A 14,126-nucleotide genomic window follows, 5' to 3' on the forward strand; every position below is an offset into this window, starting at 1 on the left:
TACTGTTGTTTTAAATTTATTATTATTATTTTTTTCAATTGTGGGTCCGTTTGGATAGAACTTATTGCTAAAAACTGAAAATACTGTAGCAAAATAATTTTTAAATGTATAAATAGTACTGCGAGACTCATTCTTAATAAAAAATTGCTGAAAAAGTATATCTACAGTGCATGTACAGTGCGTGCACTGCAGTTTTGCCCCCCGGCAGAAACGAAAAAAAAAAAAAACGCAAAAATGCAGAAAAAATAATTCGGATCCAAACGCATTTTGTATGTCTTAGTTGACAGAAGTTATATCTGGAAGAGTTTAAAACATGCGATTCCTTGAAATTGTTACATGCCATGGATATGGAAAGCGTCATAAGCAAAGTGTTTTGCGAGTGAAATTAAATGGGTAAATACTGTAAGATGTTATTCAGCCAAAAAAAAAAAAATACTGTTAGACGTTCTCATCTTGTTTGAACGGGAAGCTGTATTTGTTTAAGCTTCTGATATGTAAGGGGAAAAACAGCCTTGATATCAAAATTAATTATTCACTTCTTTTGGAAGTTAAAAAAGATTTCACTTTGAGTTACCAGTTATGGTAGCTTTGGACGTCTCTATCAAGCAACTCTTGTTGTTTCTCATCAGTGGTACCCCTCGCCCTTAATGCGGAATTGGGTTCAACCATTCAAGCATTGATAGATTGGGAGGAGCTGGAAGATTCTCGTGTATGTAGCTTAATAATTAACATTACTATTGGATTTAACACCATAAGGAAAAATAATTTGCTTGTTTTTGGATTTGGGTTCTCCCGTTAAGGTGTTTCTGAATTCTTAATGAAAAATAAGTGGTTTAGGTGCGCTAGAGCCTAATATTAAAACAAAGCTTCAGGATGGATGCCTAGATCATGACAGAAATCACAATAATTTTACATCAGTTAATTTGTGTACCACATCACACATGGACCATTAAAAAAATTTATATTGTAGATTTTAGTGGGCTCAAGTGTGATGAGGTGGGCAAATTAGGTGGAGTAAAATTATTGGGAATTTTTGTTGTGATTCAGAAGGCTATCCAAAAAACCCAAGAAAACATGAGCAACTGGGTAGCTGATGGTAATGGAATAGAAGTGTTGCTTGTAAATACCACCATGTCCATAGCATGGACACGAAAATGCACTATTTAATGGATCTATTTCTTTGGAGCGCAAATAGGAGGCACCGGTGCAATACGAATCTTGACGTAGAATAAATCCCAATACAACAATCTATTTTCAGATACTATATTATCCTTCTAGAAGCTTTTAAATCCTATGATCTTCTTGCCTGAAAGTAATTAAACGTACCAACTGATCACTTACAATCTCCGATGAGTCCTAATGAAGTTCGTTGTGTTCATTGCAATAGCAGTTGAGCATCCATAAACTCCAGCAGAACTCACTGCTGCCAATACTAAAAGAATGGCCTTCCACTGCCTTGCAGACACTAGAATTGCCAATGCCACCAGAGCAATAGCTGCAGCAGAAAGGGCATTTTTCCAGGCTTGGAAAGCTTTAATGACGGTTCTGCATCCCTTGCAATGGACCACATGACGAAAATACCGGTTGACCACGTTTGGAGCATGCATTGTTCCAATCCCTCCCTTAGCCGGAAAAGAAGCAGAAAATCCAGCAACTAGTCCGGCTGGGGCATGTTCAATGACAGCAGGCTGTTTAGGCAATGAAATAGTGCTGTGCCCAAAATGATAGGGCATGCCATGCCCTACTTTGTCCATCCACTTCCTATATTCAGCTACCCATGTATCAGAGGATTTAAGATTAATGTATAGTTCCTTGGTGGGAACTTTTTCTTTCATTAGAACCTCATTTTGGGACGAGAGGAAACCCATGTCTTGCTCAAAGACCTTACCTGCATTCTGATGGAAGTACCATTTCGGGAAAAAATTGGCTATGGGGGATCTTTTTGTTCCTCCAAACCTTACAATAACCATGGATTTTCCTTGTCCAGTTGGTCTACAAAGGAATAAGCCTGTGAAGTAGTGCTTTACCCCCTTCTCATCAACAAGTTCCCGGTTATTTTGAAGAACACAAGGTGCTTCAAACCGTAAGAAGTTTGGCAGGGGTTGATCACTTGCCTTACCCCACCAGCCTGCAAATCCTCCATCCGTGCGTTCAGCCACTTCAAAACCTAGTGGCTGAGCATCTTCCCTTCTCGCAGTCCAATCTGTCCTATCATGTGAAATCGGTATGTGGGCTGGATCCATGAGGTTTTCAAGAAGTACAGAATGATCATATGGAAGCTCATGGGTGGTTGAAGTATCTTGAAAGCCTGGCCTGGCAAAGTTCTCAAACCAAGGTAGTTTATCAAGATTAGGTGGTGTCTTTTGAGACAGCCACACCCACACAACTCCTTGGGAGTCCCTCACCTCATACTTTCTGAGACAAGCTGATCGAGGAATTTTGGCATCAGCTGGAAGCTGTAGTAAAGAAATTTGACATCATTATTCATTAGTTTGCATTATGAAAGTAACTGGGCAACTCATGTACAAAAACAAACAGCGACAAGAGCCTTATAGCTCAGTGCCATTGCCTAGTCTCCTTTATCAAAAGAACCATGGTTCAAATCCCTCTCTCACTTGTTGTAACTATTAAATTATTTATTAAAAAAAAAGGGACAAGATATACTGAGACAGACCTGAGGTATCTTTACGCATTTACCATCACCTTCAAATTGCCAGCCATGGTAAAGACATTCTATTCTTCCATCAATCAACTGGCCTTCAGATAGTTTTGCTAACCTAAATCAAGCAGCACCAAGGTCAGTTTTTTTCATGAGGGAGTCGATATTTCAAAAAAGCTACCATGTTTATATGCATGTTATCAATTATTTTGGCATTCTGTTTATCAGATCTTACAACTAGGCTGAGTAAGATTACCTCGTCCACAAAATACAAACTCCCCACAAACGATAGGTTCATAAAAAGCATGGCATTGTAAAGACCTCATATCAGGAGATTCAAAATGTGAAACATATCAATTTATTATAACAAACAAGATAGTCAGAAACTATTAGCTTACGAACTTATGTTAGATTTGTGAAACATGAATATCAATGCAGATAATAAATCAATTTTTTTTTTAAATCACTAATCTTAGTTGGTATCTACTTGAAACGTAAACCATGTAGATTGAGGTGAGGACTTGAAGACTCTCTCAGCAATTTCTACTAAATTAAGAGATGGGATACAACTTATGAGATCAAAGCTCAGGGACTTACCAATTAAATGCTATAGAGTTCTCAGGATAATTCTAACATAGAGTTTTTAAAATCATAACCACTGCAGGAGGCAAATAAAACAGAGGACAAAACAGATTAGGACCCAACTAAATTATTACAAGATCAGAAGGCTAGCAAAAAAGCTTTGAGATCATCAATAGCTAAAGAAACATTAATTAACACTAATTTGACATATACTTAGATTCTTATTGATGTACAAGGATCTAAACCACTCAAATAAATGATTAGAATTTTTATAATTCTGTAGTAGAGTCATACACTTATACCAGGAATTCTAGAGGATCCTAATCCGGGACTTACAACAGGTTAAAAGGAATAGATTTATTGCATGTCTGGGCCATCTTAGTTTGATTTAAAGAAGTAAATTAAAGGGATAATTTTTATAATAAATTTCATATATTGGCCTTGACTAAAAACAAACAGAGATAGCATTAAAAAAAAAAAAATTGTCCCTAAAGCATGAACCACAGAATCATCAAATGTGTGATCATACACAAACAAACTCAAAACCAGAAATTTAGACATCCAATACTATGTTTGAATGAATCATATGCACCACTTTTCTAACTTGGACTTCAATTTACAAAGAGAAAGAACTATGGTCACCTGTGGGGGCAGCGATCCTCATAACAGTGAATTTGGCCATTGCCATCCTTGTACAACACGACCTGCTTGTCAAACACAGTGAGACCCAGAGGTGCATCATCAGGCAAGTTCTGTGTGAGGTACAGTGGATACCACTCTTGTGTCCAGTCATAGTTCACCGCCACCCTCTCCTCTTCACTAGAGGGACCCACCAGAACCTTATTGTCCTCCTCGCTCTGATCAAGTGAAGTTGTAGCTTTGATATCTACCACTGCACCGCACTTGAAGTTGAAGGTGTTGCTTTTTCTTATGTGTAATAATTGTCTTAAGGGTTGTGAAAGAGAAACAAGTGGTAGTGGTGGTGGTAGTGTGAGTTTGGTGGTGGGGGAAGATAGAGAGAAAGAGAGTGAAGAGGTGGTGTGAGAGGGAAATGAGAGCAAAAAAGTCATTTTTGGTTGGAAATTGTAAAGGGAAATGAGTGAAGAGAGGCTGGAGTAGAAATGCAGCCATATGTTAAGAGAAAGATGGGAAGAATGTCAAGAAGAGTTGGTGTTGCTTGCTGGAGTGTTGCGCCAATACTCGCCACACAATCTTGCTGAAGTTATGGGTCACATCGTCACTTCAAAAATGGTAGAATGCTAATTTAAGTCACTTTCCTTTCTTGAAATAATTGAGAATAGGGTAATCATTGTAGTACCATAAATGAGCGTTTTTTCCTTTCATATATCTATAAGTTCTATTAATTAAATTTATGATAAGATTGCAATTCATATGAGAGGAGAGAGTACGCATTTATAATTCTCCTGAAATATTCAATAATTTTCTTAGAGAATAACCAAACTTAAATAGTGAAAATGAAGAAAAAAAAAAGTTTGGTTATAGACTTAGTTGTTGCAGTAAATGATTACAATTTAACTCAATATTATTTTATTAGATTGGTTGTAGTAAATGACTACAACTTCATTCAATATCATTTTATTAGATGCAAATTTTAGCAAATTTATTATTATATTTTTTTATTCTCTATATTTGCAAAATTTCCAGAAGATCAAAGATCAATAACTATATCATCAATCAAATATTTAATTTTAATTTTTTAATATAAAATTATGCATAAAAAATAAGTTTGGGACAAAGTTTAGCTATAAAACTGGTTGTATCCTAAAACTACAATCTTACTCAATAAAATAAAAATTACTCTATATTTTGAAAATCCAACCGTTGAATTGCATGTTCTGTACGCTCTTAATACACAAGTTAAATTTTGTGTCAATTAGATATTATTTACTATATAATCTATAATCTTATATTTTATTCATAATTTTAAACTACAGAACTTACAATTTAAACAATTTATTAATGATATAGCTATTGATCTCTAATTTTCTAGAAATTATGCAAGTATAAAAGATATAAAAAGAAGATGTAATCCAATTGTCAATTTGTCAAAATTCACCTCCAATAAAAAGATATTGAGTAAGGTTGTAGCCTAAGGTTACAACCAATTTTTGTAGCTAAACTTTGTTCATAAGTTTATGAGTTGAATAGTAAAAAACATCTAATTAATACGAAATTTGACATGTATGTGTTAACAACATAAATAACACGTAATTCAATGATTATATTTTCTAAATATGTTGTCATATTAATTTTTTTAGTGAAAATTGTAGTTTTAGGTTAAGACTAGGGGTGTCCAAAAGACCCATCAACCCGGCAAACCCACCTGTCGCCACCCGATTCGACGACTCCAGCAGTCGGACGCGGGTTCCGAACTCAATAACCCGACCCCACGCAGGTCAATTGTCGGTTTTTCACTCTAAAACCCGTGACACCTAACCCGAACCAAACCTTTATCCTTTCCGGCGAAGTATAACGAATTTTCGACCAGATCCGGTGAGATCTCGCCTTTATCCAACGAAATCTAGGCCAGATCTTGATGGATCCGGCCATATTTCTGTTCGATCTCGACGAATTCGGCCAGATCTCGATGGTTCGGGCCAAATTTCGGCTAGATCTCCCCGGATTTGGCCAAAAATTGTTCTTGGCGATGAAAGCCGATACCCGACCAATACAACCCGAAACCGACGATACCTGAACCGAAAAATCCGACCAGATCATCGGGTCGGTTTTGGGCCATATTTTCCTCCACTTGAATAATTCGGGTCGGGTCTGAATTGGGCATAAACCCGACCCGTGGACACCCCTAGTTAAGACTATAACTAAGTTTGTAGCCAAATTTAGTTTCTTGGGTATTGCTTCTTCTTAATAATAGAATATTTGAAAGTAATGATACGAGAAAAGATGAACTTATTTGTTATATTTATAAAAACTAGTTGATGTCTTGTCCAATGTGCAAGTTTGCTAGTTTACTTTTAAAAATTTAACAAGTTGTTTTTATGGTTCATGTATGATACTCATTATATGTTATAATATTTGAGAAATTAATTTTGATTATATTGGATGTTATCGACTATATTTGAAAAACTAGTTTCAATTATTTATAAGTTTCTAAAATGAGTTAAAAAATGTAAATATATATATATATATATATAGAGAGAGAGAGAGAGAGAGAGAGAGAGAGAGATTGATTGATTGATTGATTGATTTCATGGATGGAATTGTCATCCCCTAACAAAGTTATTAATTTGTTCTTTCAATATTAGTTAAAGTTTAATTTAGTATTTCAATTATAGTGTTATCAATTTTATCACTAAATATCTCGAAGTCAAATCAATTTTATCATTGGGTTTTTTCTCCGCTAAAACTCTTAATTGGCTCATTTAATGTAAAAAAAAATGGAGCATACATCAGGTTTGTTTGGATAAACTGTTGCAAAACAGTATTTTGGACTTAAAATGAGCATTTGTAAAAAAATTACGAAGAGTTGCTATTGTAAAACAAAGTTTTGGAGTTTAAAAATATGCTTCTAAACTCTCAAAACGCATAACTAGACGAACCCATCATATGCGTAATTTGTAATCAACTTCAAAGAATTGGCCTAGTGGTTCTTTAGGGCCCATGTATCTTAAGGCCACCTTCAAAGAATTTTCCTTGATAATTATATGATATGTGTGGAATAAAGGGGACCGGACTACATATATGTGTGGAATAAAGGGGACCGGACTACATAATTAGGCAGTGCATTAATTATTTAATGCTCTGTTTGTTTCAATATAAACATTTTCTGGGAAATGGTTCATTTTTCAAAGAGCATTTTCTAGAAAATTGTATCATTTTTCAGTGTTTGGTAACGACCTTAAAAATGAGCTTGAGAATGTTTTTTGGTGTTTGGTATGCAAATTTTATTTTTATTTTTTATATTTCTTGTGTAATTTAAAACATGTGTATTATGTAAACCAACTAATGTAATCAATAAAAAAAAACAAGAATGAATTTGGTTTTCATACTAAAATTTTGACTATTGATACAATTAAAATTAGTTGTCAAATTTTTATAATTTCTACCATTCATCTTGCTCATATATATGGACAGTAACGTCTATACATACATATACATATACATATATATATATATATATATATATATATATATATTTATTTATTTATGTATCAACCATTTGTCTATATACATAAAATTGACATGAGAATACATCTTAAATAAGTACAAATAACAATAACTTTTAATTGTCTATTCTTTTTGTTGGTGCACTAATTGTTTACTATGGTCAACCACAAGTTTTTAATATTACTCGAAATTATGTTTTTATATAATGTATCTACATAGTATATTATCACTGCATAGTATCTGCATAATGTATCTACCAACAAATACATTTCCCCTAAACAATTATCATTCATTATATAACAATATTATTAATTTACTGTAAAGATTATACTATGTAAAAGCAATTTAAAGCTAGCACTATGTTTAAAATTTTCGTCTTTTACTTCATTCTTTCTTTCTTCTTCTTTTTTTATTTTTTTAGCACTTTTGTGTGCAAAAAAGAACTACCTGGAATCCATCGAACCAAAAATTTCTTAGAGAAAAAAAATAAAATCAAATTTGAAATTCAAAGTAAATAATTGGGGTTTTGGTAGAGAGAAATGAAATAATTACCACTGCAAACATGTTCTCCTTTGCAAGTTGGTAGAGAGGAATGAAATAATTACTGAGCAATGAGGGGGAAAAAAATCTAATTAGAGAACTGTGTTATAAAGGGGAAGAGAAACATGGAGAGAGAGAGAGAGAGAGAGAGAGATCTATTAAAGAGGGGAGACCAGAGTTAGTGACAGTGAGGGTGTGAGGAAAGAAAAAGAAAAGGGAAGAGAGAAAGAATAAGAGAGCGTACCGTGAGAGAGATTGTTTTCCAAAATTTTTTTTTTGGAAAACAACCTAAAGAAAACAAGCCTTATTTTTATTAGGGTTTTTCATTGACTAAAAATAGTTTTTTGTTGAGCAATTTTTTTGTGCTACCAAATACTGAAAAATGTGGAAAACTATCTTTACAAAAAGTTTTTCAGCGAAACAAACAGAGCTGGAATTGATGTGAGAAATAAATGATTTAAAATATGGTATTTTCCCACAAATTTAGTTGCTTTTGCAAAATTGAAACAAAGTCCAACAAAAAAAAATTATTTACACACATTAAAGAATATAAAATTTAATAGTTGAATGATATTTGCATTCTTGGGTAGTTATGTAACATACCAATTTATATTAGTCACTATGTCATGCGATTTTCAAATTTCTAAACACATATAGTATGATCATATCACTATACCACCCTTATTGTCCTTTTATTTTAGCTATAAAATAGAACACTTTACAAAATAAAATTATTGAAATATTGAAAAAAACTAATAAAAATTAAGTGTCAATACAATTTCAAAATGTACTCCATATCGTGCGACAACTTGACCAACTGAAAAGAAAAGTTTAATATAAATAAATAAAATAATATCTTAAAGCCTTACCGTGCAATATATATAGTGTCCACCCTCCATATATGATGGGTATATAGGAGACATATAGGGTCTGTTTGGATAGAACTTATTGCTGAAAATTGAAAACTGAAAACACTGTAGCAAAATAATTTTAAAATGTGTGAATAGTACCGCGGGACCCATTTTTAATGAAAAAGTTGCTGAAAAGTGAAATTTGTGGGTCCGTGAACAGTGCACGAATGCACTGTTCACAGAAGACTGGGTCAATAACTGCGGCTGGAAAAAAAAAAAAAAAAAAAAAAACTGAAAACGCAAACACAGGGAATTTTAGTGGAATCCAAACGCCCTCATAATCCTTTAATTCTAAAGTAATTATCCTGGTCGCGTGAAATTTTGATGTATTCTCCATTGCTCCAATGAAAAAGAATTTTGTGTGCTGAAAAAAAAAAAAATATTTTATCAACTGCAAATTTCATTGGTTTTTTCTACCACACCATATTCCTTGCCTTCATATAACATAGTAATAGATTTTCCAAATCTATAGTTTTTGAGAAATGTTAACAGATACCTTTAGGATATTGGTTAGTAATTTATTTAAAGAAAATTTTTATGGGAAAAGAAAAAAAAGTAATTAATGTTTTGACAGCTTTTTTCATTTCTCATAAAAGTGGTGTCAAATATTTCTTAAAATGAATTGTTAACCAGTGTCCTAAAAGCACTTGTTAGCATGACCCATATTTTTTTTTTTGCCTAAAACATTTCTAAAGAGGATTTCAATTATGGCTGCAATGGTCACATCGAAGCAAACTCTACTTAATTTTTGACATTTAACATATTTTCCAACCAATCTCAATTTTTAGCTATAACCCATCCGACCTTATCCACTTTTTGATTAATGTTCACTCAGTTTATTAGTAATACTGGTTGATGTACCTTTCATAATGCACATATATGTTATAAGTGTAAGTGCACAATTGCGCCTGGACCCAAAGACAAACGTGGGCTCAGGCCCAATGAGCCTTAAACAATAAAATTTGTAGAGCGTGGATTTGAAATCTAGTTTAGGGGTGTTGGAAATTTGATAAACAGGCTAGAGTATTACAGTATTTGCAAATAGCAAACAAATGTGACAAAGGAGCCTCCTCGGACGTAAGCCGAGACCGATTTGTGTATTATTTATCTTTCTCTTTCAAAGATTACAGTTCTAGTTCTTTTTCAGTTACCTCCCCGATCCCCCTTTCTTTACTCTCTTCTCTTCTTAAATACTTCTTCTTCTTCCCTCTTTGTCCACGTGTCACACAAATCTTATCCTTAGATCCCCCCCTTCCACCACCTTCCTGAAGTCCTTAAATAATAGCAGGAAGGTTGAATTCTACTGTTCAGGGGTCACTTCCCCATTAATGCGGCCAAGGAGGTAGGTGCAGGGTCTTTAATGTGGAGGTAGCAGCCTTTTTCTGAGATATTTCTCTCACACCATCATGTTTAGAGGGTACTTGGATCCCCTTCTTAACCAACAGTTTTTTCAGAATTCTGCCTTTAATCTCCTTGGCTAATCCCAAGGTCATCGCGGGTCTGTCCGAGGGGAGATTTGTCCTCGGACGGATCCTCGGACCTTCGTCCTGTGGGCCGACTTGCAGTCCTAGAGGCCTTTAGTCAAAAACGAACTAGCGCCCATCAATAAAGCCCAAGGCCCAAATACTTGCTCAGGTCCTTTTACTCCCCACAATAGCCCCTCAAAACTTTATTTTTCCCCATCCGAGGAGAAAAATAGAGTTTTGATCCGACCAGAATACCCTCCACACGTTTCGTACATCACCGCGCGTGTGGGGATCTTTCTGTTCCCCAGAAAATGCGCGTGTGGCGCTTCAAATTTCAGAACGCATGCATTTATGACCACAAGTTACACCCTGTTCCCCACGTTCAATGGTAAGATGAACATCTAATGGTTCGTGTCGCCCCTTGAAAATTTGGGCGGGACGAATCCAATTTCGAGGCCGCCTCCCGTACGTCATAACGCTTGGAAATCCGCGCCTTCATTCATTTATTCAGAATTTAATCACATCAAAGTATCAGTCATCATATTTTCTCTCTAGAAACCTGTGGAAACTCACATAATCGAATCTCGTAAGTTCTTGCTTTCTTTGCTCCTTTCTTCTCGGATTCTGTCCTCGGCTCCCTTCTTAACTATTTTCCCTCTAAAAATTTACCTTTTCTTTTCTCCTAGATGGGTAGGTTTAAGTGCTTGGTAGATATTGCCGCTGGGATGGAAGGCTTTAGGGCCAAATACCAGATTTCCAGTGACATAGGCTTTAAATATTGTCCAGCAGAAGCCGTAGGTGGTTCTAGGAAAACGGGGGAGGTTGTCATCCCTATGATTGCCTTCATAGAAGGTGGGATGACTCTCCCTATGAGAAGTGTAACTAGGGAGTACCTTCGCAATCATAGGTTATGCCCAGACCAATGCGCACCCAATGTGTTTAGGGTCTTAGGAAGTGTCGACGCTCTAAATGAGCAGATGAGCTTGAACCTTACCTGGCACGATGTTGCCTACATGTACGAATGCCACAAACTCAAGAGTGTAGGGTATTACATCAAGTCGCAGTCTAGCGTAGTTAGGTTGATCTCCTGTCTGCCTAAGTCCAACAAAGGTATGAAGGACGACTACCTCATCGCCTCAGGCAACTGGCACGACGACCCTCATTGCCCTGTCGTATGGAGAGGCCCAGGTGTGACTCCTTAGGAGTTAGTTTTTCTACCATATGATTCAATCTCAACACCTTTTAATACTTTATTTCTTTTTGCACGTTGTTATTTCTGATTTTTCACGCTTATCACAAATCTAACCATGTTTGTCTCCTCAAGTGTCGCTTTTGGCAGATAAACAGCACGTACGCCCACGCTTGAGCCACTGTAACGTTGCCGACTTAAACCGCGTTCTCCGTTCAGAAGTCTTTGTGAGTGAAGACTTACAAGTAAGAGCGGCTCACTTAATACTAGGATACGACCCCATATCCTCAGATTTCCAAGAGATAGAGAACGCGATTATCGCGAGGGACAGGCGACGCAAGAGGATCAACGTAGCAAGGCCGCACTTTCTTGCCGATCATGATATCCCTGACGAACCCAACACAATCCTATACACACGCCCCATCGCTGCAATCCCTCTCTCGGTGCACTCTCAAACAACCGCCGCCTCGGAGGAGCAAGTGTCCTCATCGCACTCGTTGGATGAGGAGATAGACCAGTTTTAGCTCGAGGACATCGAAAGACCCCGAGGAAACCCGTTTTTCGTACTCTCTGACGAGGAGGACGAGCCCGCCGAGGCCTCCGGAATTGCAGGTTTAATAGTTGCACGCCCTGAAAGCAGTTCCGAGGAGGAAGAGATGGACGTGCTTAAAGGACTCATGAATAAGAGAGGCGAGAAAATTGCCAAAAAAGGAGCAGGGGGGTCTCAAGTTCCTCCGTCCTTGCCACCACCCCCTCTTCCAGCCGATCTTAAGCCTCCTGTTGAGGAGCCCAAGAAGAAAAGGAAAGGAGTGGCCGAGGGGGCTGATGGCGAAAAGCAGAAGAAGTTAAAACAGCAGCAATAACAAACTCAGCAGCAAAAACTGGACAAAGGTAAGGGACGTGCTCCTTCCGTAGAAAGCGGGGAGATAAGGGATCTAGCCGAAGTTGCGCCGAGCACCGGCTACCTGGTCTCCCGAGCTGAAACTGGACGGGGCACCAATCTCCTACCAATCTAACATTGGGGCATACCAACAAAGCCATGCCCTCCACCTGGCCGATGCGTTGGAACGTCCCCTTCTTCTGCCCAAGGACATGGAGGCCTTGGAGAAAATGAGTCAGCCTCAGCTGTTCCTTTCTTTAAAAAGGGACTTGGCCCTGGTAAGTTTCGCTCCTTATCTACATTTCATTTTTCATGATATCTGACTATTAGTGAATGTTTTTATGCGTCTAACTCTCTGATACTCTGTCACAGGCCGTTCAAGAGGTCTTTGCTGCCGAGAAGTTCGTGGAGGATTCTCAGAATAAGGCTGGAATGGAACAGGAGATTCGAATGGAGACTGAGAAGTCCCTAGGCCAGGCCCTCGCAGAAAACGAGAAACTCTCCTCTCAACTGGAGAATCTAAAAAGAGAAAGAGACGGTGCCGAGGCCAGCCTGAGAACGATGAGGAATCAAGTGGAGGGGCAGCGCAAGCTTCTTCATCAAAAGGATGATGAGCTCTCCAAAGCTCAGAAGGAACGCTCTGACTTGGAGAAGGAGCTTGTGAAAATGAAGGAGGAAGCTCGCACCTTCAAGGATTCGTTGGAGGCCGCGAAGAAGGCTGGTTACAAGGAAGGGGCAGCGGCGACAGAAGACCAGCTGACAGAGGCGTTCGCGGCCTTGTGCCGAGAATACTGTCAGCAGGTCTGGGGCGAAGCCTTAAACGTAGCAGAGGTTCCTTCGGCTTTCGAGCTGAGGAAGCCCGAGAATGTTTGGCTTCCCCTTGACATACAGGAGATAGAAGAGACTCCTGCTGTCGTACCTGTCCTTGAGACTCCTTCTGCTCTCCCTCCTGCGATCCTAGAGCCCATTCCGGATCCTACAGAACCTACAGGTTCCAATAAAGAGAAAGAAGTGGGTGGAGGCGCTGAGAAGGACCTAAGCCAAAGTGTTGAGCCCATCGTCCCTCCGTCAACTACAGCAGACAAAGGGAAACAAGTCCTGTCTTCCTTTGAGTTGGAGTTAAAAAACACTAAAGCTACCAGTACTTCCCAACAAGACCCCCTTCCAAAAGCTTAGGGCCGAACCTAGGGCTTCTTTTTTCTTTGTAACTAAGATTTTCCATGTAATGTATATCAAAAACAATTAATGAAAGTCAGTTTCATTTGATCTTCATTTGACTTGTATTTATTTTATCTTTGTGTTTACCATAAGAGTTCTCATTAGCACACAGCAAAAGAATGAATGGAACAGCTAACTCCACTTTCAGTAGTTGATCAATTACAACTTTAAACAATAGTACACATACTTGCCTTGTACCTCGCAAATTACATCTTAGAAGTGTAGCAAGCATGACACAATAACGAACGCCTAACAAGCTAACTTGAATTTTTGCTAACATCTGTAAAGTAAAGTGTTCAAGAACCTGACAAAAACAAACTTTGTTTAGATGGTAAGTACTGTGTCAGTTTGCAAACCAATGTGACACTTAGAGTTCGTAACTTGAAACGTAGATTTTAACCAAGTATGGGGTCCGAGGACCCTACACTACCAAATTCCTGCTTGATACTTAAAAATGTATAACTTAAGATTCTATTTAACCATGGTTCCGTTTAATAAATAATAAGATATCAATTTCCACAAGGTAGGTGGTCCG

At 37.4% G+C, this 14,126-nt stretch overlaps 1 protein-coding gene across 1 annotated transcript; it reads right to left on the bottom strand.

Annotated features, from left to right (window-relative positions):
- Positions 1-1,155: 1,155 nt before the first annotated feature.
- On the bottom strand, positions 1,156-4,429 carry LOC142622671 (protein TIC 55, chloroplastic). The gene is made up of 3 exons (XM_075796199.1): positions 3,884-4,429; positions 2,675-2,777; positions 1,156-2,456 (listed from the first exon to the last, which is right to left on the bottom strand). Exons 1-3 carry the CDS (start codon positions 4,309-4,311, stop codon positions 1,338-1,340), a joined length of 1,650 nt encoding a protein of 549 aa, XP_075652314.1. The 5' UTR covers positions 4,312-4,429; the 3' UTR covers positions 1,156-1,337.
- Positions 4,430-14,126: the final 9,697 nt, after the last annotated feature.

This window comes from Castanea sativa, chromosome 1 (genome assembly GCF_040712315.1).
Source record: "Castanea sativa cultivar Marrone di Chiusa Pesio chromosome 1, ASM4071231v1".
NCBI lineage: Eukaryota > Viridiplantae > Streptophyta > Magnoliopsida > Fagales > Fagaceae > Castanea > Castanea sativa.